This window comes from Diceros bicornis, chromosome 25 (assembly GCF_020826845.1).
Source record: "Diceros bicornis minor isolate mBicDic1 chromosome 25, mDicBic1.mat.cur, whole genome shotgun sequence".
In the NCBI taxonomy this organism is placed as follows: domain Eukaryota; kingdom Metazoa; phylum Chordata; class Mammalia; order Perissodactyla; family Rhinocerotidae; genus Diceros; species Diceros bicornis.
The window spans coordinates 6,645,679-6,672,516 of record NC_080764.1 but is presented as its reverse complement, the minus strand read 5'-3'; the positions used below and the strand labels follow the sequence as shown (position 1 = coordinate 6,672,516).

Sequence of the window (26,838 nt, the reverse complement as noted above, 5' to 3'; positions counted from 1 at the left end):
GAAGAGGAGGAGGGTGCCCATCTGAGGCTCCCTGGGTCAGCCTCTGCCCCCTATCCTGCCTGAGGGCCCCAGCCCAGGCCTCCATCATCTCCCTTGGCAGCGCCAGCGTCTCCCTGACAGCCCCTTCTCCTCCTCTGTCAGGGCTGCCTCAGCAAACTCTAAAAAGATAAATGCGACCAAGTCATGCCCCTGCTGAAAAACCTTCTATGGCTCCCCACCACCCCCAATAAAGTCTACTTAGGCAGGCAGCTAAGGCTCTTCCTGATCCAGCCCCTGTTCCCCGCCCCCCCCTTCTCCAGCCCCACTGAAGCTGCCATTCCAAACATGCCAAGGCCTTTGCATGCACTGTTCCCTCTGCCTGGAATGCCTTTTCCATACCTTCTCTCCTTAGCAGACACTTACTCAGTTGGGGTGTGTCCACCTCCACGAAGCCACCCTGAGGTAGCTATCCCCACTTCCCCTCCTGCACCTGTGAGGGGAATTTTTCTGTGTCCCTGTCTGCCTTTCTACCAGACTGGGCTCTCCCCAAGGGCATGCCAGGCCTGAGGTGCCCACACAGGGTGTCCTCAGGGACTGTGTCTGAAGCTGCGATGAATGCAGGAGTGGGTGGCATGTGTGACCTGAGTGTGGTGGGGGAAGGGGACTCAAACATTTGTGGAGGTGCCTTAGATGGGCCTCAGAGGAGCCACACCCCCTTCTCACCTCCCTCTCAGTCCGGGACTGGCCTGTGTCGTGACACCTCTCTCCACCGGTGGCAGGGGGACAGAGGTCACAAGGGGCCTCTCAAACTCCCCAGGGTGGGACCACCTTGGTTGGCGGTGTTGCTCTCCCCTCTCCCCAACAAGGCAGGGCCTTCTTCAGACCAAGGCCAGATTCTCAAGCCCTGATCTGCTTACCTGCCTCACTCCGGGTTAGGCCCCAGCCGGCCACCCAGTGCACCCAGGGACTGGGGACCTGGGACCCCCAGGGGAAAGGATGGGGGCACAGGAAGGGGACCCAGGCCTATTCAGCCTAGGAGCTGGGGTCTTCCCAAAAGGGGGGCGGAGGGGGTACTCTCAGACCCCCAGCGGGAGGGTTCCAGAGCAGGGTGCCCTCGCCGCCCGGGGAGGGGGTCCGGGCCGGGGGCGGGGGCCACGGCGCCCCGGAAGGAGCCGCGCGCTCCTGCACGCGGTGCCCGCTGCGGCGGCCGCGGATCCGGAGGTGAGAGCGCCCCCGCCCCGCTCCCCGCCCACCCCGCGCGCGGCCAGGCCTGGGGTTTTGGGGGCGGGCCGGCGCGGGGCGCGGGGCGCGGCGGGCCGGCCGCCTGCCCTTTTCCGCAGCGCGGGCCGCGCTCCTCCTGCCCCCGTCCGGGCCGCCTGCCCCGCTCCCCACCCCTGGGCGGCGGGATGCGGGCGCCGGGCCCGGGCGGGGGCCGAGGGCCGAGGCCTGGCCGGCCTGGCGGGGGCCCCGGCGGGTGGCCGCGCTGGGCCCGGGCCCGAGGGCGCGAGCGCGCCCCTCCCGGCGCCGGGGCGGGGGGAGGCGGGGTGGGAGGAGGGAGGGAGGAGGGCGGCGGCGGGAGGGGGAGCTGTTGAGGCTCGGAGCCGCGCGGCGGGCGGGCGAAGGAGGGGGCGCCGGGGAGCCCCCCGCCCCCCGAAGGAGGAGTCTGGCTCCCACTTGCTGCCTCGGACGCGCGGCGAGGCGGCCGCCGCCGGAGGAGCCCCCGCCCCTGCGCGCCTCCCTCCGCGGAGCCGGGCCCCTGCCTCCCTCCGTGCGCGCAGCTGCTCGCGGCCGCCGCGGCCGCCGAAGAGGAGCCCGGGGCCAGGTAGGGCCGGGGGCGGGCGGGGAGCTGGCCGGGGCGCGGCGGGCGCGGGGCGTGGGCGCCGGAATGGCCGGGGCGCGGCCGGGACCCTCTCCAGGCGCGGGGTGACGCCCGCGGCGCCGCGCAGGGGCGCCCGCAAAGTTACTTTGGCTGCCTTTGCCCGGTGCTTGCTCCCCGGCCGGGCACCCCCGCTGCCCTGCCCGCCGAGCGGGCGCCGCCGGGGACTCGGTCGGGCGCTGGACTCTGACTGGGGCCGAGGGGTCAACGAAACTTTTCCCCAGCTCGCCAGTCGCTGCTGGCTGCTGGCGGAGTAGGTGGTGGGAGAAGCGAACTGGTCGGGTGCGAGTGATGATGATGGTGATAACAATAGCAGCCCGTGGTCGTTGAGAGCCTACTGTGCGCAGCGGAGCCCTTCTGGTACTTGGAGGCAGGGGAGGGGGGGATTAATGCTGGTCTAGTGGCCACTTTTGCTAGGCATTGCTGGAAACTTCATCCATCCGTCCATCCATCTATCCACTCACTCATTCCACACATATTTATTACTGTCTGCTGTGTGCCGGGCGCAGGGGATTCCGTGACTAACCAGGCGGGTCCCAGCCCTCACAGGCGATATTTCATAGAATGCCCAGGTTAGGGAGCAGTCCCGTCTCCTGTGTGTTTATTCTGGGACTTGCTATAGGAGAGTGAATTCACGCACAGTCTCCCAGGCCCCGGGTGGAGACGGAGGAGGGTCAGTCTGAGAGCTCACATGTTGAGGAGTCTGCGGCGGGCCGAGGCTTGGGGTCCTACACCCACCCTCCTGCATCCCCTGCTATCTCCTCTCCACTTGGGCTGGGAGGCCCCACCCTGGAACTGGCCCCCAGGTCTGCCCGGCCACCTTTCTGGGATGTCTCTCCCCCAGTGCTGGATCCGAACCTTTCCCAGTTCTCCAGGAGCTTGGTTGCCTCCCCCTCCCCATTTCCAAGGCCCCTATTGAACAGCCCGGAGGAGAGCTTGTTAAGTGGCAAATAATTATGAAATTAAACCAGGGAACAAAAGTGGGCCCGCTGGTGAATGGTTGAGCTGGCTCGCAGGACTTCAATGGTGGTGCAGACTTGTTAGCAGGGATCAACCACGCTGGGGGGCTCAGGCAGACACCCCTACTGTCAATACCCTGACTGGTCTTTGCAAAAAAAATAAGAAAAAAAAAATTAAACCAACTTCGTGAATAATTTGTCTCCTCAGCTAAAATGCTTTGGGGGATGTCGGAGAGGCCACCAGCTGACTGCCACATCCAAGTTGGAAGCCAGGCCTTGGTCCATGGCACTGGGCGGCCATTTGGGAAGGGAGTGGTGGATTTGGCTGGGCTGAGGCAGGCTTCTGGCGGTAGGGAGCACACAGGGACTTTAGAGCCAGCCGGTGGTGATCGGGAGGCATTCTGGATCCGGGCACAGTGTATAGGGGACCACTGTGTGGGAGCCATGCATAATAAACCGTGCTTCACGATGCCAGCTCCCTGCAAATTGGCTTTCCGAGTGGCAGCCCTACAACACTTGTAAAATCTTTTTTTTCTCAAGATGGGTTTCTGCGAAATGGTTACATCTATTTGAGTGCTCACTCGGTGGAGGTACATTAATTGGCTGATGCCTAGTCAAAAGGCAATAATCCAGTGGCAGAGGTTTAATTGTGTATTCGGAAGGGGTTCAACTGCCTTCCTATTTGTTTCTCCGCCCCGGGAATTTCAGAAGACCTGGAGTGAAGTAGATCCCCGTACTGTCGATGTGGGTAGCCTGCCTGCACGATGCCGTGTCTCGGATGTAACTGCTGTGTGTGCACTTAGAATCCTGTACACACACCCCTGCCGATGCCCCGTGGGCTGTGTTTGTGGAAAGACAGAACAGGTCTAAGTTTAGGTAAAAAAACTGAGGCTTTGAGGTCTTTCTGCCCAAACTGTGTCAGTAATGCATAGACCAACATGTAGAATAACCATTCAAGAAAAGCCTGCTTTTTAGAAATTTCCCAATCCACCCGTGAGAGTATTAAATTTTCATCCAATGAAAGTAATTTAAGTTCATTTGTTTTCCTTGAACTTGCTGCATTCCCCTGCAGGCAGCGATGGCCCCTCGTGTACTCACCTAATCCAGGACACATCTCTCTGTACTTGTCTGAGGAATTAAGGATGGTAGCAGGATTTCCCTGAAGGGTAGCACTCAAGGAGAAAAATCAGCATTCTGGGTGCGGGTTCCGGATGAGTGGAAAACAGAAAACCCTCCCAAAGTGCAATCATCTTTTAATCTATCAAAATGATTTCATTTTTTCAATTTCAGGCCTGTGAACTGATTGTGAATAGCAGGGCAGAGGAAATGAATTGGCCAGGCAAAGACTTTTAACAAGTAAATATCATGCACAGAAAAACATGCAATTAGTGGAGGTTAGTTAATGCCTTTCAAGTTACGGCGAGCTGCTGTTGAGGGTGGAATTTCTGCGTTATCCCTGAAGTGTCTGTCAAAATCTTTAATGTGACAATGTGACATGTCTCTCCCATCGCCCCTCCCTCACCGGGAACAGAAAAAGGGTCTTTTAAAGCGTCCCCCCCTCTCCATTCTTCTTCTCCCTGAGATCTCTCCATTCTGTGGTTGGTACCTTTGTCTGCCCGCACCTCTGGAGTGAGGGACCCTAGGGGAAGGGGCTCCCCAGATGCAGGGGCCTGGGCTGGGTTCTGAGGCTCACTCTGTACCAACAGATCACAGTTAATGGCATCTCAGATGAGAGAGAGGCTGCTTGAGAGATCTTCCTTCTGGCCAAATGTCTCGCCCTCTAGGGTCAGATGTGCCAAACACTTGGGGGGCAGTGAGGAGAGGGGGTGAAGGGAATGTTTCAAACAGCAAGAGGCATTTAGATGACTCTGGGTCACTCTGAAAGCAATTCCCGGGTTCCTGGGGAGTGGACGTCCCCACGGAACGAGACCACCAGCCAGCATTCTCTCCAGACTGCCGCTGAAATTGTTTGACTTGGGTCTGAGGAAGTGAAGAAAATGTAAAAAGCAGAAGCCACCCCAAGGGAAAGTGAAAAAGAGAGGCCCCTTTTTTGGGGTTGGTGTTGGAGGGAAGGTATAAATAGTTCCTCGGTTAATTTGATTCACTGTGGCTCTCCCTGGTGACCTGGCCATTCTGCTGCCAAAGCAAATGTTTTACTTTGTTTTGGCTTTTTTTTTGCCCTAACGAGACACAATTTAGTTATGTTCTATTTCCATTTAAAATATCTATGGCTGATGAAGGCAGCCCAATCTCATGGGGGAAAAAAAAAAAAAACCCTTAACAGATTAGGATTATATGTTTTAATTTTGAACTCAGATAGTGACTTGAGATGTTCTTGGGTCTTTCCAGGGCTTTCTGTGAATTACTCTTTGGGGTTTTCTTGGATGTGAACTTGGCCAGCTGGGTGTCACAGCCTGGTCATACATCCTAAATAGAAGCAGCTACAATTAAAAAAAAAAAGTCTGCCTCTGGTTGAGTGTGATACAGGGTGAGTTCAGAGCCAGGGATTGGGTAGGGTCCCTCTCTCCACCATCCCAGTCCACGCCTGAAAGTTTGCTACTATTGCACGTCTTCCCATTTCCATCCCCTCCTCCAAGACGGATTTGAGGCCCAGCGTTGATGCACAGGAAAAGACTCTTGGCATCGCCCATGCTAATTTCATCACTTTAAGGAGAAAAGGATGCCGGCTTCCAATTTCCAGCACACCCGTTGTTACCCCTTCATTTCATCCTTTTGCATTTCCTGACAGTACCGCAGCCTGCAAGGCTGCAAAATATATTGCACTGGCTACCTGAGAAGTGAGTCCTTCCGCGCACGCTGCCTTTCCCTGTCACAAGGAAGCGCTTCTGCGTTGCAGTGTTCATGGAAAAGGCAGGCGTTCCCTCCCCCACCCCAGGCTCCCTGCACAAAGCAGGTGGGGCGGGGGGGGTGGAGAGAGGAGTTTTGCTTGTATAAGTTTGTCATTCAGAGACATTAGTTAATTGATCATACTTTTGAGGTTTAATCCTTAATTGCAAATTCCCGCATGATCACAAAAAATACACTTAAACTGATCATAAAAATGGCAAAACCCCAGTCTCAGACTTAAGTGTAGAATTACCATAGTGCCGATTTGATTATGCTTCAGTGACATCTGTTTAATAGATTTCCACGAGAACTGTAAATCCATGTTCACTTTCTTTGCAAATTGTATTTGAATGCTGTGCTGCCAAGACCCTCTTGTGTGCGTCCCCCCTACCCAATCATGTGTGTCCCAAATCCCCATGAAGGCTGAGTGTGACTTGACGTATATGTGGGAAGGGGACGCAGAAGGGTGATTTTTACACATTTACCTCGTATTTCCTTTTGTGTGTGGGTATGTCTGCGTGCATGTTTGAAACCGATCTGAGCAGCTCCCCAATTCGACTCTACAGATACGTGAATCTGAGTGCTTGATTTCGAAAACTAGGACATAGCACTTTGCAGAAGAAAAATCAGTCCATTCACTATTATTTATGTGATTGCTGATCTGCTAGATGGATATAGAAAGCACCAAGAATTATAATAATTTATGGAGCGGAGCGCTGGTTTACAAACATATTTCTCAGCCCGAGCTTGCGAGTTTCTTTGCGTCTCGGGCCTCGTTGGGTGCTGTGGGAGTGGAGACTATTCAGAATTTGAAGACCAGCCGGGCAAACCGACTGCATTCATATCTAAAATTAAAGGAATAAGTGAGCAGCTATTTGTGGCAGACAGGACACGATCCAGTAAGTAGCACTCTTCATCATTCTGAAATAAAAGTACATAATTGGAAAATGAAGCAGCCGCGGCTGCCGGGGGGGTGGGCGGCGAGGAATTAGAAAGTGTAATTTAAAATCATGTAGTCATAATTCAAAATGGGCCCAGCTAAAAGGTTTTTAAGTGGTAAATGCTTTAAAGTCACTCGTGGTCGATCCTTTTTCAAGGAATATGGTCTGATTTTCACAATATTTGTGGATTCCTTCATCGACTTACCTCACCAGCTCATTCCACTTGGATGCTAAGACCAGCGCAGGCCAGTCTTCCTTTCCTTGGAAATTCACAGTTGAAGAAGAAGGAGGTCACACATGCGGGCTGTCATTTTAGGGACGTGGTGGGATTGGGTCTGATTTTTTTTCCCATTGGACTATTTGTTCTTTTTCCTTTTCTTTGAGTTCTCTGTTTATTTTTTTACCCTTTATGACATTTTCAACTGTTGACTAATCAATTGCATATTTTCCGGCATGAGCAGAACAAGGAAAAAAAATACAATTTAAAAGTGATTTTCGAGCACGTGGGGAAGCATGGCTTGTAAAAGAATTATTCCCAAACCCCCACACCTTGGTACTTTTCTGTTGAATATTACATCTCCTGCATTTTGCTTAGGGGGGCTACGGAGGAGGGGTTAGCGTGGTTTTTCGGTGACATTTTGCCACATTGCAACTAAGTTCTCAACAAAAGCCTCCGTGAGCGGTGCCTTCCCCTGGGCTGGCTTTCTCTCAGCTTCGCGCTGGGTGATCGGCCAGGGACAATCGCCTGCATGCTGCCTGACCCATTGGAGGCGCTGGGGCTGCCGGCTGCCCCCACTTGAGGTTGCAGGAGGGGAGGAGGAGTCAGAGCGAAGATGTGGCTGGAGCCCCGGGGAGAGCTCTGTGTCCGGTGGTCAGAGCGCTGCTGTGAGGAGGCTGTGGGGGCAGGTGGTTCTCTGGGGCTTCTCCTGTTTAACAGACAGTCAGTGATGGTCAGCTGAGTTTCAGACTCAGGACGACACAACATTGTCCTAGCCTCACAGTTATGGCCACAAACATGCCAGTGACAGGAGGAGAAAGATGGGTGCCTTTTGGGGTGGCTGCCCCGACAGCCCTGGTTTGGCTTTGATTATGATGACCTTTACCCTTTATGATATTTTCAACTATTGAAACGGGGACACTTTTGAGAGCCAGAGTGGATGCTGGTTACAAAGACAACAGGTGTGAACCGGGACTGCCCTGGGCCTACCTTGGTTTTGAGGAGCCTGTGTCGGGTGGAAGTGGGTGCCTCATGCCGCCTGGCAAAGGAAATCTACCTGTGGTCGGCAGATCGGCACCCCTGGCAGTGCGGACGCCCCTGGATTTCCCTCGTGTATCTGGTGGACGTATTTGGGCTCCTGGAACGACTCAAGTGTCTCCTTTGTGAAAATCCACCTGCTGTTAAGATGCTCCCTGTCAGCCAAGGCCCTTCTCAGTCGCTCCTTCTGGGCCTTCGGCACGTGTTGGCTGGCCTCATAGTTTGGTGGAGGCTTCTCCTTCTCAGAGACCCCCTCCCCTGGACCTCCTCATAATGGGTCTGAGCTGCTCTGGTCATCTGTCTGGCTGCTCCCGCTGGGCCCCGAGCCCTTCGAGGGTCATTTCCACATCTGGGCCCTAGAACAGGGTCTGCCCCGGAGCGGGGACGGTGGGTGTTTGAGGCTGACCAGTGCTCCGCAGTGCCCCGGATGACGGGGTGGTGAAGAGTTTGCCCAGAAAAACGAGTCAGGGGCAGGTGTACTGATGTGTCCAATCACAGCACCCTGGGAAACGGAGGAACTGCTGACTCACTGGGTCACGGGGTAGAGGGATGGGGCCAGGAGCCCCGGCTTCTGGGCAGGGGAGGAGGGGCCCTTGGTTATCTGAAAATCTCTGCTTCATCGGAACTTTCTAAGTGCAGTGGAAGAGGCATTTAGTGAGCACCTGCTGTGTGCTGGGCCCGCGGCCAGGTGCCCAGGTGCTTCTGCAGCTCCCGTGTCCTGTCATCCTCCCAGGGGCCCTTGGACGGAGGTTTTAGCATCCACATGTTTACAGCTGAAAAACTCGAGATCCGAGGAGGTTAAAGCGCTTTGAATCTGGGCTGTGAGACTCGAGGGCTGTGCAGTTTCTCTCCCTCATTCGTTCATTCATGTATTGTTTATTCTCTGCTGCTCATTCAGCTCAGACAGGACGGGACTCTCTGTTGGGAGCTTTGGAGAGAGAAAACACCTGGGGTGTGGGTGGAGGTGGTGGCTGACACAGCCTGGGGAGGTCAGGGGAGGTGTCCCTGAGTGGGGAAACAGGTGTGCGTGCACAGAGGGGGTGGTGCCAGAGCATGCCAGGCAGAGGAACAGCATGTGTGAAGCCTCAGAGGCAGGATTCCCCATGTGCCAGGGAAACCCAGAGTGATGAGCTTGGCCTGAGTGGTGAGAGGAGGCTGAGGGCCAGGTGTGGCCTCCTGAGCTGATCTAAGGGAGGGGGCTTTACCCCAGGGCAGCAGGATGCTCCTGATGAGATTCAGCATGTGGGAGCGAATGGCTTGGTCAGAAGTGCATTTTAGGGCATTCGTTCTGGGGGCTGGTAGGGTGCATGGCCTTGGCGATGCAGCGAGGGGAGGCCAGACAAGGGTGTGGGGGCGGTCAGAGAGACGGGCCTGGAGCTGGCCTCTCTCCTAGATGTGAGCTTTCCGGGCAGTCGGTCCCCAATAGCTGCATGCTGCTTGGTGCCTCAACCAGTGTCCACGCTCCTCTTCAAGAGCCCTGGCCTGACTCGACTCAGGGCGCCTGAGGACCAACAAATAAAAGCCTTTCAAGGGAAAATGGAAGGAGAAACCACCTTGTGAAAGCGTAAGACTTTTGAAGAGCGAGCCCTGAAAAATAGTCTTTCAACAAAAATTTTTCAACCTTCCCCGTCTGGGCTGACTGGGCTTTATGGAGGGGCAGGCCTCACTTCATCCCCTTTGTTACCCCGCCGTGGTACCAATGAGGAAACAGAAGTGTAGAGAGGTTAAGTGACTTCCCCAGGGCCCCACAGCTAAGGAGCACCGGAAACCGAATTTGAACCCCGCTTCCTCTGACCTCTTCTCAGGCTCTCCTGCATTGCAGAAGCGCACCAGTGGCCAACCACGATAACAATTAAAGTGATTAAAGTGCGAGTTTGCTCTTTGATGCTACCTCTGCCCCAGGGCCTTTGTACTTGCTATTGCCTTGGCCTTGGTTATCTTTCCTGGGGTCTGGGTGTGGCTGGCCGCCTCTCAGCATTCACATTTGAGGTGATGTCAGCTCTTCCGACAGCCCTTTCTTGATCACTCAGTTTAAAGTGACCATCCTCCTCTCCCCCATTGCTCATTATTCCATCACCCTGTTCTGTCTTCTTCCAGGCACATATTATTATCTGAAAGTATCTTTCTATTTACTTATGTATTTACTTCGTTCCCCCCCAGCTCCTTGAGGGCAGTGACCTATTTACTTTTTCACTGTTCTTTCTGGCACGTAGAACAGTGACGGCGTGTGGGGCTGTGGTAAATATTTGTGGAATAAGGAAATGCATTAATCGATTCATTCCACCCTCCTCTTTGTAGTTCCATTTCCTTCCCGCCTGCTGGCACAGAGGAGGCACCTGTGGCCCGGCCAGGATGTGGGACTTGCTCAAGGTCACTCCGCTGGACGGAGAGCCAGGACGGAAGCCCAGGCTGTCTCCCTACACGGGTCCCAGCAGGTTCCAGCACGCCCACTGCGTTGCCTGTGTGCTGTGTTGTTTTGTGGACCAGGTGTAAACGCTTCCCAGCTAAAAGCTGTTTGTTTGGGAATCGCTGCCCCCCCCCCGTGGATCGGCTGCGTTCTCTGCACGGCGGCTGACGCTGCTGCGGCTCCATAAATATTAAATGGGTATTAAAAGAAGGCTCTGCGTTCCCAGTTTCCTGATTTCTCCGAGCAGGGCCCGTTGCAAACCCCCTTTATGTGAAATGCAGCGTTTCACTGCCAGCGCCTCCCGGGAAGCCTTGCCGCTGCCTCTTCTGGCTGAGTCCCCTGGTGCAGAGCGGCTCTCCCTCCACTGCGGCTGACCGCAGGGCAGGCAGGCGCCCGCTTCTCGGGGGAGGGGTGGGTGGAGGCCCCTGGGACCCTCTTTCACAAGGCCTGTGCCTGGCCTGGCCAGCCTCCTTGCAGGGTTGTGGAGTGGGTGAGGGGGAGAGGGGCGATGACTCTGCAAACTGTAGCTGAGTCCTCTTGATACCCACCCTCTGCCAGGCCTGTGCTGGGCACTAGGGAAGGAGACTGGCAAGACACGTACTCTGTCCCTCCCTCCATCCATCCTTCCCTCCCTCCTTCCCTCCCTTCCTCCCTCCCTCCATCTCTCTGTCTCTCCGTCTATTCCCCTATCCCTCTGTCCCCCCATCCCTCCCTCCATCCCTCCCTGCATCCCTCCATCCATCCCTCCGTCCATACATTCACTAATTCTGTATTCATGAAGTATCTATGATAGGCCGTGGGGTGATATGATAGTAGCTAACATTTATTGAACACTTACCGTGTGCTGGGGTCTGTGATAAGCAGTTTATGCACATCACCTCATTTAATCTTCACCACTGTATGAGGTAGGTCCTATTTTTCTCTCCATTTTGTGGATGAGGAAACAGTGCCTCTGGCAGGTTAAGCCACTTGCTCAGGGTCGCAGAGCTGGTGGGGGCTAGAGCTGACTGACGCACCTGGATGAGTGAGGCAGACCCAGGCAGTGCCTCCAGGGGACAGCCAAGCTCTTCCTGGGACCCTGGAACGAGGATCCCGATGAAGGCCTCTCTGAGGAAATACTGGCTTTGCTGAGGGGTGAAGGGTGAGTCGGCTTTAGCCAGCCAGAGAGGAGGACAAAGTGGTCCAGGAGGAGGGAGGCGGAACCCTGGAGCCAGGCTGCCTGCGTCTAGCTCTCAGCGCCACCCGCTCTCTGTGCTAGGCTGGGCGAGAGACTCCTCTTCTCCATGAGGCACCTTGCTCGTCTGTGGTCTGAGAGGATAGGACACCTGTCTCATAGGGAGGTGGTGAGCCTCAACGAGGAAAACCCTTGTAAATTGTGTGTTTGAATCGGTGGCTCGGAACAAGTACACAGCACCCGTTAGCTGGAGGCCTCCCCTGCTAGCGCCTGCCGGCCACGGGCCTGTGTGGCTGGAGTGTGGGCAGGGCCCACCGGCCATGGGTCCTCATCAGAGGAGCCACAGCAAGGATTTCAAGCAAGGGTGTGATGTGGTCAGCTTCATTAGAGAAAATTCAGGTTCTCCAGGGCTCCTGGAGCTGCCCCCTTTGCTCACACTGGACAGACAGATGCCCCAGTCCCTGGGCAGTACCTGCTCACAGCAGGCCGTCGATACACAGGTATCAAATGGAACTGAATAGTGATGTTGATGGTAACAGCGAATATTAGCTGACACTTGGTACCTGCCAGGCTCTGTGCTTAGGATTCCCATGCATTTAACCTGCACAGCTGCCCTGGGAATTGGTGTTACTGCTATCAAACTCATTGTCTGGAAGAGGAGGCTGAAGCTCAGAGAGGTTAGGAAGTTGGCGTAAGGTCACACAGCAAGTCCGCAACACTGGGGCTCAAACCCCCCCAGTTCTGGGCTGTTGGAGCCCTGGATCTTGGCGTCTGCTGCCTGAGCCCTCTCCCAGGGTTACAGACAGCACGGGCATGGGCCCCCAGGCCAGCCTGCCTCACTCGCCTCAGAGGCCTAGCATGCTGTATCTGCTGTATCCACTTGGAGAGCCTAGCAGGACAAGGAACAGGAGCATTCGTGCTGGGGGAAAAAGCAGATTTTTGTTCCTTGTCTCCCCCAGGGAGAGGAGGGCTATGTGTTGTGAATCAGGATTTTTTTTTGTGGGGTGGGGGTGGGGGAGGAGAAGGATATTGCTATTTACTGCACCTTGTGTGAGCATGATTGTCTAGATTTTTAAAAAATTAATAATCCATTTCTCCTTTGCACATAATTAAAATGTTCTCCAGTCTCTAATTTTTGTCATTTTCCTAATCTAATTTGTTTTCTGACTGTGTCGATCCTTCTTCCATGCGCAAAGCAGAGGGGATTTTTCTTCGTTTAACGTGGCTGGGGTATGACTGTCAGGAATAGTTTAAATTATGTTATTTTCTCCTTGGTTAAATGCAGTGCAAATGGAATCGTGGAGGGTCTTAATGACCAAAAACCAAACCAAACCAAACCAAAACGAATCTTCAAGGCATTTCCTATTTACACAGTTAAAAAAATAATTATGGAAAAGAACGAGAAAAATAGGTGGTCCTAGTAAGGAGGCGTGGGCTGCCGTGTCCCGTGTGTGCGTGTCGGTCTTTTCCAGGGCCCACGTTTCCAGGATTCCGCACAGCCGAATTGGAATCAGTCAAAGGGACCTTTTCATCCGGTAAACAAACGCAAACCACACTTTCCAGTGAAAGAAATTAAAAAAAAATTATAACATTTGCAAGCTGCGATTCTAAGAGGATTCAATGTTTGATTGGGAACATCAGAATTCCTGAGATCCTTATAAGGCATTGGGGAAGGTTTTTTTGTTTAAAGTAGATTCCTTACCCTCCTACCACCCCCCACAGCCACCCCCTGAGCTGGTTGGTGTATGGCAGTCTGTCTGGGAAAATCCCTTCTCCGGGCATTGCTAAAAGATGTCTTTAGGCGAAATTGATGTTGAGGAAGGAATTTGTGCCCGTGCCGTCTCCACCTGCTCGGGCTTGCAGGGGTGTGGGTGTGGGGCCGTGTGGGAGTGGGGTGTGTGGGGGTCTGTGGGGAGGGCTGGGGTTGGAGGCCAATCCTTCCTCTTCCCCAATTCCGAAAAGTAAAACTTACCTGTTTGCAGAACATCGACCGTTGTCTCGCCCCATCTCCCGGTCCCCCTGTGGGCTCTGCAGGATTTTGTCGAAGGAAAAAAAAACACCAGAAGTATTTAAACACGTCAGACCAGGCACGCATCCGTCCACGGCCTGGTGGGGTTTTTTTTGGGTCTCTCCCTCCTCTTCCCTTTTCATTTTACCAAAGTATATTCATCAAACTGCTGAGTTGGAAAGATTTGTAATGAGTTTCTGAGCTGTACCACTGTGTTTTTTTCCTCTCCCCCCGCCCTCTCTCTCTTTCTAAATCTTCATCTGACATTAAATAAAGCAAATCCCAAACAGATTAACTGTCGCACGGTTCTGCTCTGTCTCCTCAGTCTGTTTCCAGGTCTGGCGCGGGGCCGGGCGGCGGTGGCAGCGGTGGCGGCGGCGGCGGGAGATGCCCGGGCGGCCAGCGGACGTCCATGTGGCGCGCTAGGTGGGACCCCGGCGTCCTGAAGGCAGAGGCCCTGGCCCTCCTGCCCTGCGGCCTGGGCATGGCGTTCTCCCAGTCCCACGTGATGGCTGCCCGGAGGCACCAGCACAGCCGGCTCATCATCGAGGTGGACGAGTACAGCTCCAACCCCACCCAGGCCTTCACCTTCTACAACATCAACCAGGGCCGCTTCCAGCCTCCGCACGTGCAGATGTAAGTGGGCGGCTCTGGGTGGGACCGGTGGGGCGCTGGCCGTGATGGCTGCCCCGGGTGGGCTCACGGACCCGGGGTGCCTCCTGGCTTCCGGGCCCCACCGTTTCATGCTTGTGGGCTGAAACAATTCTGGAATCCCAGGATCACCGAGTTGGGAGGGACGTGTGAGAAGTTGCAGGGTGATGGCCTGTGGGCCGATTCTGGCCCGGAGTCCTGTTTCATTTGGCCAGAGGCACGTTTTACAAATATTTAAAAATGAGGCGATTGCACATAAAAATCCAGACTTCTGGCTTTGCTTTACAAAACCAAAAGGGCTGGCAACCCCAGGCCCACACGTTCTCGTGGCAGCATCGGGGGGCTGAGTCCCAGCTGCCTCCTCTTGGCATTTGGGTTGGTGACCCCTGGTCTTCTAACTCACATTCCTCCTTGTGCAGCTGGGGAGACCGAGGCCCAGACAGGGGAGGGGACTTGCTGCAGGCCCCGTGGCAGGGTAGGACCTGGTCTTGGGCTGGCTGTGTTCCCTTCCCTCCGCCCCTCTGTTTTGTCCAGAATCCCGTGCTTCTGTTGAGAAAGCAGAGATGCTTTCCAAAAGGACTGGGGAGTTCTGCCCACCCCATGGGGTGGATGGAAAATACCAAGGATGCCCCAGCAGTGAGGCTGTGGTGAGAGCACAGACTCGGGACCCCCTGTGCCCAGGGGGGGACTTTTCCTCTCCCTGGATTTTTCCTGGGGTCTGGAGACGTGCGAGCGGTCCAGAGTGGAGGTGGATCAATTCCTGGCCCTGCCCCGGGCGGCTCCCTGCGTTCCTAGAAGACCCTCCTCCTCCTCTATCCCCGCCCCTCCCATCAGCCCTGCACTGCAGGACTTACCAGGTGAGGAAACAGAGGCCTGGACAGGTAGGTGACCTCCTCAAGTACAAACAGCTGGTCAGTGCCAGAGTGGACTGGGACGCGGGCTGCCCGCCTCCGGTCCAGGGCTCTCTCCAGGCCCCACATCCTTGAGCTGTGATGTCAGAGGATGCATACGTGTCCACTTGAGAGTTCAGACGTTTGTCTGCTTCCTCGTTGAACCTTCTCTCGGCCCCGGTGCTGGGCTTGGGTCACTGATGAGCCCCTGAGGATGGCGGAGACCGACAATTCCCCAGTGATAGCACAGGGAGGTCAGAGCTGTGATGGGGGACACTCCGGTGCCATGGGGTCCTGTGGGGGCCCTCCTAACCACCAGGCTGGGTCAGAGCCCCTGTGAGGGCACAGGCCCTGGCTTCCTCTAGGGCCCTGAGCACCATCTCCAGGGAGCAGTGGTAACGTGGGTTCTAGCGGCTGTCCCTTCTGGGAGAACAGAGGATCCGGCACGTGGTCTGTAGAGCAGGAGCCGTGGGGGTTTCCAAACCCGGGCCTGGAGGTGGGGCGGGCAGGTTCGGCCTCTCATTACAGTGTATTTCCCTCAGGAGCTGTGCTCTGTTGTAAAGGGTGGGTCCAGAGAGATGATTCACGGGAGAAAGAGCCCCAGAAGGCAGGCGGCACCAGGCCTGGGGGTGGGCTCCAGGACTGGGAACACCCTCTTCCCTGCAGTGCCTGCTCTGGAAAATGCTCGTTTCCGTGGGGGCTGCAGGGCTGGCTTTGTCAGTAGCTGCCTACTTTATTTTTCGGTAGATTTCTCTTTGGGAAATTGCCTCTGATTTTCATTCTGGAGCCAGATTGGTGGCCTTGGGCAGGACGGAAGGCTGTGGCCCTCAGGCATGCTATTCCTTAGTCTCCAGGACCTTGAGGCCTGGCGGGGCTGCCGCAGGGAGGGAGGCCTTCCCGGGGCTAGGTTTTTTTCTTCTGTTGATGGGGTTAGTCCTCCCGGGGTGGAGGTGACCGTGTCTGAGGTCCCTGGATACCCGGCTGGACTCCTGCCCCAGCGGGAACGGGGGAGAGCACCGGGCCCACAGGCAGAGCAGGTGGGTATGTGTGTGTCTGTGCCCGCGTGCATGCCCATTTCGAGGGGTCCCCGGGCACCGTAGAGAATGCCGTGTGGTACCTGGTAGAGCTCTCATCTGCAGTGTCTCAGAACAGAGCTAGGGCAACAGGAAGTCAGGAGAGAGGAGGGCCAAGGGGCTGGGGAAGGGCCCTCCGGAGGAGATGACTTCTAGCTTGAGACCCAGAGAAGGATGAGTGGGGGGCAGCAAGTTGGGAGAGGGCTGGGAAAAGGGGGTGTCTGAGAACCGCAGAAATGCCCAGCTGGGTGGAGGAGCCCTATGCAGGGGCTGCGCAGGCCAGGCCTTGTCCTGAGGAGGGGCAGTGACTGAGCAGATGAGGGAGGGATGATTCTTCCACTTAACCCACGAGCACCTGTGGGTCACTGGTTCGTTCATTCATTTATTCATCAGGATGTTTGTGAGCAGCTGTGTGGCAGGCTGGTTAGTTAGGAACAGGCTCTGAGCTAGACTGCCTGGCTTTGAATCCTGGCTCTGCCACTTACTTGTGGGGTGGCTCTTGGTGCCTCAGTTTCCCCATCTATAAAATGCTGCTTATAGCAATACTGAGGATTAAGTAGGTAAGTCCACATAGCGTGGGGCCGGGTCACAAATGTTCAGTATCGTTAGTGCTTGCCGGGCTGAGCTAGGTGCCCAGCGGTGATCAAGACAGACTCCTGCCCATGCGGAGCTGACGTGCCAGTGGTGTGGCGGACAGCACGCATGTCATAAGAGCGTGTAATAGCATGTGAGTCTGGTAGCGATAAGCGCTATGGAGAAAAGGCTTAATGACTTACTGTGGTTGCTCAGCTAGAGCAGGCAGAGCAGATTCACAGGGGCCTGCCCCACTCCCATCCCTCCTGGCCTGCTCTGCGCTGCCTCCTCCTGAAGCCAGGGTTCCGGGCTTCCTTTGGCAGCAGGGCTGGGAGGCGGCTGCGGGTCTGGGCAGGGCCCGGGGCAGAGCATGCGCTGAGCCCTGGGTCTGGACTCCTCGTCCAGTGCTCCCTCACTGCCTGCTCGGGCCACCTCGGCTTTGAAACACAACTTTGCACAAAGCTCGGTGAAGCCAGGGACTTGGTGAGGGGGTTCTGCTGCCTCCCACCCCGCTTCTTTCAGACTGCAGGGGGCGAGCGCGTGGAAGCATGTGCGAGGTGGCTGTGCGGGTTTCCATGGCAAGTCTCCACGAGGGAGGGACGGAGGATGGATGCCGCTTCCCGCTGGTGATTTACCGCTGCCCGGGCTTCGTCTCTGGGCTGAGGGAGCGAGCGGGCCCTATTTCAGAAACCCACACTTTATATCTAATAACAACAGCGACAGGCCTCATGTGGCCTCCGCTTGAGCCCTGTGATTCGTGCAGCTGCCCCAGAGGCCCGGGCCGTAACGAGGCTGCCTTTGCCCGAGTAAGGAATCTCTGGATCTGGGCCTCCGGGTTTTGGGCCCTGAGACCGAAGACCCCTCGCTCTGGGGGCCAAGAAACCCTGCAGTGGCCTGGGGAGAGCCCCCCCAGGCACCAGCCCTTCCGTCCTGGGTGGGCCGGCGGACGTGTGGCCTGGTGGTCAGCGAAGAGGCAAGTGTAGTGTGTGAGGGACAGGGTCACCCTGGGGGTCTGCCCTGTAGGTGCGTCAGGGGTTGGCGCCAGGCCTGGCGTCGCTTCTCTCTGGCCCTAAAAGGAGTCCTGTTGGTGGAGACATGAATCATCCCCTTCAAGACCCTCCAAGCCCGTCAGGCTATGCGGGGTCCTTGGGGAATGTAGCAGATTGGGGGGCACTGCTGTGTGCCAGGCCTGCAGAAGCCCCTTGGTGCCTCCTGGCCCTTCGGCCTGCCAGGTGGGTGCGCTGATCCCCTCTCTAGACGAGGAGAAGGCTTCAGAAGGGACCCTGCGGCCCCCAGCCCGTCTGTGCCCTGAGAGGCCTCCAGGAGACGGTGAGGGTCAGCCTTGAGCCTGGGGAGGGGGCGAGGGGCAAGGCAGGAGGAGAGGACTAAACCTTGAACATTCCATTCTTCCTCCTGCCTCAGGCCTTTGCACATTCTGTTCCCTCTGTCTCCCCTACTCTTTGCCCTGTTAACACCGACTCATTCCTCATATCTCATCCAGGCGTCACTTCTTCCGGAAGCCTTCCCTGACTCCTCCCAGACCAGGTCTCTCCCCCTCCCTTGGCCCCCTGCCCACACTGTATGTGCTCAGAGCCTCCCCCTTCGTGGCTCGTGCTTCAGCCTGTGGTTATACATAGAGTCTCCCCTGTACCAGCACGGGCTGGTCCCTCGAGCCTAGCACAGTGGATGGACAGGAAGAAGAAAGAACAGGGAGCTAGGGCGAGGCAGGGAGCATGGCCCAGGAAGAGTGAGGGGATCAGGGAGGGCCTCCTGGGGGCTAGGACCCCTGGGCTAGGACAACCAGCACAAGCACAGGCTGAGAGGTGGGAAGGAAGGGCAGGCGCGGGGACACAGGAGGGCAGCGTGGTGGGGGCCACCGTGGAACCAGTGCTTCGTGGAAAGAGCGCTGGGCAGTTGTGTGACACTGAGCCAACCAGTCACTGCCCCTCCCCTGGGCCTCAGTTTCCCCACTTGTAAAATGAGAGGAAGGGCCTAGTGGTCCCTCTTGTTCTAAAACACCATGGCTGATGCCTAGTCATGTGGGTGGACGTGTTGTTAGAACCTCCCTGGAGGAGTGAGTCTTCTGACCCCCCTGGGCCTTCAGAGCTCCGCGTTTGCTTAGAAGGAGAGATAACGGGAGGATGGCCTCTGCTTCTGGTGCCTGGGAGTCTTTGGCGCCAGGAGCTGCTCTTCTAGGGAGCCAGGGGCGCATGGCAGAGAGACACCCGAGAAGGGGTCAGGGCCTGGAAAAGGGGCGGCAGGAGAACTCACATCGGGGGTTCCGAGCTGTGAAAGTGATTGAGTTCTCACAACATCTCTGAGAGAGATGGGTCGTCCCCACCGCACAGAGCTGGCCTGGGGGCCAGCTGGGGGGTCCAGGGCACAGCGAGCAGGTCACTGAGCCGGGGTGCCAGCTGAGGTCTGGGCGCCGGAGGCCGCCGTCTCTATTCTGCACCGTGATTCCCGTGGGAAGACCCCGTGTTATGCTGGGGAGAGGCGGTGACGGTGTCAGGTCTCAGGGAGAGAGCCGCAGCCTTCTTCTCTCTGGTCCCTGCAGAACGTCACTGGAAAGTAACCCAGTTATTGCTTTGTTGTTTCTTGTTACAGAAGCTGTTGAGGTTAGATGCCCAAATTCCTGTTGTGAAGACCCAGGTTCAAATCTACTCTTTAACTTACTAGCTGGGGCCTTGGACGTGGGACTAGCTTTTCCGGGCCTCAGTCACTTACTCTGCAGGGCTGCTGTGACTCAGGTGTTTTTCCATTACTGGTCTCAGAAACCCAATTTAAATTCTCTTAGGGGTAAAAGAGGGTTTACTGGCTCACATAATTAGCTAGGAAGTCCAGGTTTGGTGCCAGCTTCAGGCACAGCTGGATCTAGGGGCCAAATAATGCTGTCAAGCCCTCCTACCCTCTTGTATGCTCTCTTTCTCCATATCTTGACTCTTCTTGTTCTTTTCCTCACTTACAAACACAGGCTGGGTTTCTGGGAGCCTCATGAGGTGGCCTCTGTGGGTGTCCTGTCAACGGCTATATCCCTTGCGCCCAGCAGGTGCCTGACATGTAGAAGGCACTTAATCAGCATTTGTCCACAGAGTGACTGAATGAAATGAACTAGGGCCTGGAAATAGTCTGGCCTGGAAATAGTCCAGCCTGGCGTGAGTTCTGGAACCAAAAACCAGCTTCAAATTTCAGCTCCACTGGCTTCCATAGCTGAGATCCTGGGCAAGTCAGCCTTTCCTGAGCTTCAGTTTCCTCATCTGTAAAATGGGCGTACCCGCAGTATCCTGCTGGTCATTGTGAGGGAAGAGAGTGAACATGTGGAGTGCTTAGCACATAATGAGCCCTCAATCCATGGGGATCATCGGTGTCATTACTGTTGTTATTTCTTCAAGGTAGAGCATTTGTTACAGTCAGACAGCCAGAGGACAGTGCAGGGAAATGAGTCTTTAGTTTTCTCTCTGAGGATTATTAGGTTTGCGTCCTCACTGAGCTCAGGAGCCTCGGGGTGGAGGGAAGTACGAACAGAGTTAATTAAAGAGCTTGGGCTCCAGCAGCAGGCCCAGCCCGACCAGAGCCCTGGGAATCCGCACTGCTCTTGGCTGGCTGATGGCGGGGGAGAGATTGTTAGGACCAGAGGCAGCTCTGGAGGTGGCATTTCACTCCCTGTCTCTCCTTTCTTTTTGTCTCTTTGATTTGGTCTCTGTCACCTTGTGGCATGCTCAACCTCAGTGTGTGTGTGAATGAATAAACGAATGAATGAATGAATCTGGTGGGTTCGCTCGTATTCCTGTGCTGGGCGAATAGCCCCATAGTGATTGGCTGCCCTTGGTCCAATCAGCTGTGTTGGGGGTGGGCAGGGTGTGAGGTGGATTCACAGGCTGGCTCCCTGCAAGCCTGTCTGTCGTATGCTGGGGGCACCCAGAGGACAGAGGATGGCGGGAGTTACTGGGAGGGAGATTTTAGCTTCTAGACCAGTGTAGGCACCACCTCCTCCTGGAAACTTCAGGGCTCCTCAGGCCGGGTGAGGGCCTTCTCTGGCCCCCAACCCTCTGCTGCCCCAGCAAAGCTGGTGGCTTTATTGTCACTCCCTGGCCAGGGCTGTCTCCACCATCAGTCTGGGGTCTCCTGGCCTGGGATCAGGCCTGGTTCATCCCTGTGGCCCCAGCACTGAGCCCAGGGCTGGAGCACAGTAACTGGTTAGAATGTGCTGTGTTGAATGAATGAATGAATGAATGAGGAGGGAGGTAGAAGAACTCCCAGTGCCTTCCTATTGGTCATCATCGGACTCACTCAGGGAATTTTCTTCTCCTCCCCGGTCCCGCCCAGCTCTGACCTGCTAGGATTCTAACTGGGCTTAAGAACCCCAGAAGGGGCCAGCGCGTGCCCCTCCCATTGCGGCACCGTCACGGGGAGAGGCTGGCGTGGCGCCTCCGACGGTGGCGGATTGAGGGTGCTCGTGCTCCCCGCACATTAGCATGCCGAACCCACGTCTCTCGTGAGGTGTTAATTAAATTTCTTCGAAGTATATTGTCTGAAAAAAAAAAAAAGGATAATTAGAAAGATGTCTTTAAAGGTATTTATGTAACTGATATGGTACTGCGTTTGGTTTGCCGCATAATTAGATTTAAACACAACTCCTCGAGCGGCAGACTCATTTGGAGAGAGCTGCTCATTGAAATGTCATTGCGTTGTTTTTAAGAGTTTTGAGCCTGGCAAAATCATTCGACTGCAGAGGCGAGTGTGGTGGGGAGAGCCCTGTGCGGGGAGCAGGGAGCTGGGTCCCTCTCCCGCAGCCTGCATTTATTCCCTGGGACCCCGGGGCTGCTTGCTCAGTGTCCTCCTCTGTGAAACGAGAGGGCCATGATGGCCCCCGGGGAACGAGCACTTACGTTTCTGCAGCTCTTTTTGATTTGCTAAGTACTTTTGCCTAGTGAGGGAGCTCCATTTCACAGATGGGCAAACCAAGGCCAAGCGTTTGCTTAAGGTCACACATGAGTGACAAGCACAGAGCTGGGATTGGAAGCCTGGTCTTCTGATTCCAGGACCGTTTTCTTACACAACCCTGGACAATCCTTATTTTATATGTGATCAGACCATCTTCTAGTTTTGAAAAATTGCCGCTGGTCTCCAGTGCCTTTATTTCACACGTGGCTCTCCTCGGATACTCTGCACAGCTCTGGGGAGTGAGTTCTTTCCACTGGACCTCGACCTTTAGTCCATGCATTCTCAATGGGGCCGATAGCACCCCCAAGAGGGTGAAAACTGATTTTTTGGGGGATGAGAAAAGGTACTCATCTTGTTATAAAGCACAGATACACATACCGTAAATGAACAGATATACAGCATATCTGTGGTGTTAAAATTTCGTGGGAGGGGGCGAGTGGGGAAAAAACATCTAAAAAGGCCCGTTAGGGGGATGACAAAGAGTTGAGAGGCGCTGTTAGGCAAATAGCAGGTTAGTTGTAGTAATTGTACGAGCTGCTGGTGAGTGCCAGGCTCCAACCACCAGTCCTTCCCACCCATGACCTCTTTTAACCTCACAACAAACCTCCGAGGTTCCCGTGTTACAGAGGGGAAACTGAGGCTCAGGGGAGAAACAGTTTTGCCGAGCTAGTGAGCGGGAGAGTCAGGACTCAGCGCCGGGTGGGCCCGAGGGGAGGGCTGGGCACTGGGTGCCAGTTGGGGTTGATGTGATCGGGGTGCTGGAGACGCATGCCATGCAGCCTCACGGCCCCGTGACCACAGTGTCTTCGTTCCCTGCAGGGTGGACCCGGTGCCTCATGACGCCCCCAAGCCACCTGGCTACACCCGCTTCGTCTGTGTGTCTGACACCCACTCAAGGACGGACCCCATCCAGATGCCCTACGGCGACGTGCTCATCCACGCCGGGGACTTCACAGAGCTGGGGCTCCCGAGCGAGGTGAAAAAGTTCAACGAGTGGCTTGGTAGGTGCTGGGCAGGAGGTGGCCTCCCCTTGCTCTGCCCGGTCCCCTCCCGGCCTCTGTCTGCCTTTCTCCCTCCCCTGGGGAGCCTCCCTGACCTCCGGGACTGGGTCATGCCCATCTCCCTCTCCCGTTGCTCGTGGACGTCTCCTACCCCGGCCCTTGTCTCGGCAGTGACTTTCCATTTGTTTGTGGGATGTTTTGGCCTGGGAGGCCCCTTTTTGTCTACTTGCGTGTCCAGCCCCCAGGGGCTTGATAAATAATTGATGAATGAATGAATGAATGAATGAATGAGTGAGTGGCTGAAGGGGCAAATGAATGAATAACTCTCCAGGAACCCTGATGCCAGGTATATACTGGCTCAGCTACCCGCTGCCATCGAGACGGCTTCCCTAGTGAGGGACCCTCCGGGCCTCCATGGCCCCCAGCCGGGGCCTGGGGGACCAGATGTGGGCTTCTCCTGTGGGCCGCTATTGGCGCAGGCAGCGGAGCGCCGTCCCACGTGATGCACGCCAGTGGGCGATGATTTGCAAGCACGCCTCCAGGGTTTTGTCTTGGCTTTTTGCTTTCTTCCAAAATAAGAAAGACATAAACCTGGTGTGCCCCCTGGGAAAAGCCGCTTGCTTGGAATCCAGAGAAACCTCACAGGGAATTTTCTCTGCCAGGGCCCGGGGCGGGGGGGGGGGGGGGGGGGGGACGACAGGTGGATGGCCCCTAGGCAGCCCTGCGCACTGGCCTGCCTTCTCGGAGGTGTGGGTGTGAGGCCAGCCCGGCCCACCTCCGTGTGCAGCCCCAGGCGGCCGCCAGACGTCCCCACCTCCCCAGGGACGTCCTGCTGTGCAGTTGGCTGGGAGCTGCGTGAGCAGAGGACCAGGAGCGAGGTGGTAGCTACAGCGAGCGAGAGGCCTGGCTTTGCCAGTCGAGACAAATATTTACAAGCAAGGCCTTCCCCTCCGCTTGGCAGGCTCGGAGCTTTCAATGTTGATTTTTTAAACGGGAAATTCTAATCGAGGGCCCCCTTAGGGCTGAAACACGTGAAGGCTGGGGTGGGAGTGGGCTCCTGCGGCCGGGCCTGCTCCAGGCTTCTCACCTTGCCTGGGTCTGGGCTGCCTCCTAGGAGGGGACCCTTGCTGAGGCTGGCTTCTTGTGCCCCCTGCTGTGGGGCTCAAAAGATGTGAGGCACCACTGGCTGAGCCAAGAATCTGTGTCCAAGGCTGATGAGAGGAGTGGCTGTTGGCCAGGAACCTGCTGTGTGCCAGGCCCAGGGTGGCGGGCTCCTTACTGCCACTGCCTGCTTGAGTTTTGGGAACAGTTGTTTGGGGTGGGTGCTGTTCAGATCCCTGTTTGATTGAAGAGGAGTTGGGCCCCCACACTGAGGTTCTGGAGGGTGGGACTGTTCTGGTCTAGCCCCTGGCCCACACCGTGCTCCCCTCGGTGTGGCGTGAACGAGTGACCAGACGCTTTCGCACGCAGTGGGGGTGGGTGCCGAGTGCCGTGGGCGCTCAGCACGGGGACTGACCACGGCCTCCTCCTAGGCAGCATGAGGCCTCTGGGAGATGCTGGCTTTGGCTGGGCCTTGTCTCTGGATCGGGAGTTTGAGGCCGAGGGGCAGCTGAGGCCACAACATGCTGCTGGACATTTGAGAGAAGTCATGATGTGTTGTGGCGGAGGAAGGGGTTTGGAGGATGTGAGGGTGACAGGCCTGGAAAGAGGGTTGGGGCCTGACTGTGACAATGAAGGAAAGGGGACACCAGGGGCTGGCAGGGCCAGCACGGTGAGATGGGCGCTTTAGGAAGATCTCTCTGCTGGCCTCTGCCCGGAAGTCAGGCCGTGTGCTGGGGAATCAGGAGGCCTGCTGCACAATTTGCACGAGGAGTTGGATTCATTTATGTGCCCGGGTTATTGTGGGTGGGAAGTGTGAACTTACAAAGGGGTCTTCCTTTCACAAAAGGTTCCTTCCCCCGGGCCTCTCCCCTTGGCGGCCTCCAAGTGTTTGCAGATGGCAGTGCTTGTCACTCAAGCTGGGGGGGTGGGGCTTCACAGTGAAGCACGAGGAGCCGCTCTGTCCTTGCTGCAGCGCGAGGGGTGCGCATGAGAGTGAGAGCGTCAACAGGAGCAGCGTGGGGAGGTCCGTGTGCACTGGCTTCTGCACGGTGAGGCTCGCCTCTGAGGGCTGGCGGCTCAGGTCCCCGGGCACGCGGGGTCATGGCAGAGAGACAGGCTGGGTGCTCCACAGAGACGGTCGGTGCGTCTGGATGGAGGTGTTTCTACAGAGAGCTAGTGTTCATTGAACGTTGATACGAGCCGGGTGCTGTTCTGTGCCCTTGTGTGTGTTATAGATAATTTATTCCTCCTCACAACAGAATGAGGCAGGAGCTGTTGTCCTCCCCATTTTACAGAGGAGAAAACCGAGGCCCAGAGAAGTGAAGTGACTTGCCCAGGGTCACACAGCTAGTAAGTGGCAGAGCTGGGATTCACACCCAGGCAGCCGGACTCCGGAGCCAAGCTCTCAGCGTCTCCTCTCTCGCTCTTCTCATGGTAAAACTTCTCTGGTTCAAAGGAAAGGTGTGGATTGTGCCATTCGAGGCCAGACATCCTGGGTCTGCTTCCTACCCAGGTGACTGCGGCAACCATGTGACTCTCTGAGCCTCTGTGGCCTCATTTTAGATGGAGTGGTCAGGCTCCCTGTGCTCTGCCCACCTCCAGAGGTAGTGTTGAGGCTCTCCTGGGATGATGGAAATGATCAAGTTTTGTAAACTGTAAAGTACTGAGTGGATGTTATTGTTGTCGCCATGAACTGGTTGCCAGATCAGGGCTCACACATGTACACACACACACACACACACACACACACACACACACACACACACATACACACACAGAAGAGTGGAAGGAAATATTCATTCATCCGTTCAGGGTACCTCACTGACAGCTCACTGTGTGTCTAGCGTGTCCCAGGCACCGGGTGACGGTGGAGAGTGAGGGACAGTGGGTTGACAGACACACGCAGAAGCAGAGAACCATTAGAGTGACAAGTGTCTACAGAGCACTGGCCCAGGGGACGTGATGGTGACTGAGAGCCCATTTAGCTAGGTGGTCATGGAAGGCCTCCCTGAGGAGGTGACCTTGCGCGAGGCATGAGGGTGAGAGTGAGGCAGATGCAGGAGGCACGTTCCAGGCAGAGGGCACGGTGGCTGCAGAGGCCCTGAGCCGGGAACAGGGAGGAAGGGAAGTGTGGAGCAGGAGGGTTGGGGGATGTGGGCTGGCACCGGTTCACACAGGCCCCTGGGCCAGGGCCGGGACTTTGGGGTTGAATCTAAGTCTGATGTGAGCTTCGGGGTTTGTGGAGGGGAGTGGCCTTTAAAAGGGTGTTCGAAGGCCTGGATTGCAGAGTTAGAGTGGAAGTGTGGAGGCCAGTGAGGGCAGAGGCTCCGGAAGGTTCTAGAATTGATATCTGGGTGGTGGGGTCTTGGGGAATTTTTATTTTCTTCTTTATGGTTCTCTCTCCTTTTTTCCCCTGATTTTCTACAGGGAGCGTGTGTTATTCTGTTAGCATCAAATAAAGGCAACACTAAAATCTCGTTTTTAAAGAGATGTTGGCCTCTCTGGTGTCTGGTGCACAGTGTGTTCCGGGATGAGGGTGGGGCAGCACTGGCCTCAGGTCAGTCCTGGCGTCACCGAGCCCCTCAGAAGGTCTCCCTGAGCTCCCTCCCCAGGCCAGTGGGGCCCCGCCCCTCCTCCTCCCGGTTGAGAAAGTTACAGATTTGAAATTCACAGCCAGCTCCTTCCCCATCCATTGATCTCATGGAAAGCATTTAAAATCATATTCCAGTGGCCACCTCCAGACAGACAAGAGGAGATTTAAAAAATTAATAAAGGCCCTCTTTGTAAGACGAGATTAGGCACCTACCTGGGGACTCGTGTGGCTAGGATCACGCTGACTAATTTGCTGTGGGTGCACTGCTCTGCGTGGCTGTGAGTGGTGTCCGTGTTAGGCTGCTTTCTGGGTCTGCGTTCATTGAAGGGGCTGGGCTGGGGGTGACAGGGCCCCTCTGAGCAGACCTTCTTTCCCACTGGCCATTAATATCCCAAATTTATTCATGAGATAGAAATGCAGCTTGATTTGTAAATGTCCCAGTGAGCAGCTAAAACATTGTTACAGATGGGCTTTCCAAGCTATAAAGAGTGAAAGGAAAAGGGAAACTTGCTGAAAATGGAAAAGAATGTGCTGGAAGCTCCTTGCTGCTCCACAGCTAATGACAT

At 55.9% G+C, this 26,838-nt stretch overlaps 1 protein-coding gene across 1 annotated transcript in view; it reads left to right on the top strand.

The window, feature by feature from the left end:
- Positions 1–1,648: 1,648 nt before the first annotated feature.
- Positions 1,649–26,838, top strand: part of MPPED1 (metallophosphoesterase domain containing 1) — a 77,656-nt gene continuing 52,466 nt past the window's right edge. Inside the window, exons 1-3 of the mRNA XM_058568190.1 lie at positions 1,649–1,801; positions 13,772–14,082; positions 22,397–22,578. Coding sequence (XP_058424173.1) covers positions 13,859–14,082; positions 22,397–22,578 — 406 coding nt within the window. The 5' untranslated portion in view covers positions 1,649–1,801; positions 13,772–13,858. The remainder of the gene's footprint in view (positions 1,802–13,771; positions 14,083–22,396; positions 22,579–26,838) is intronic.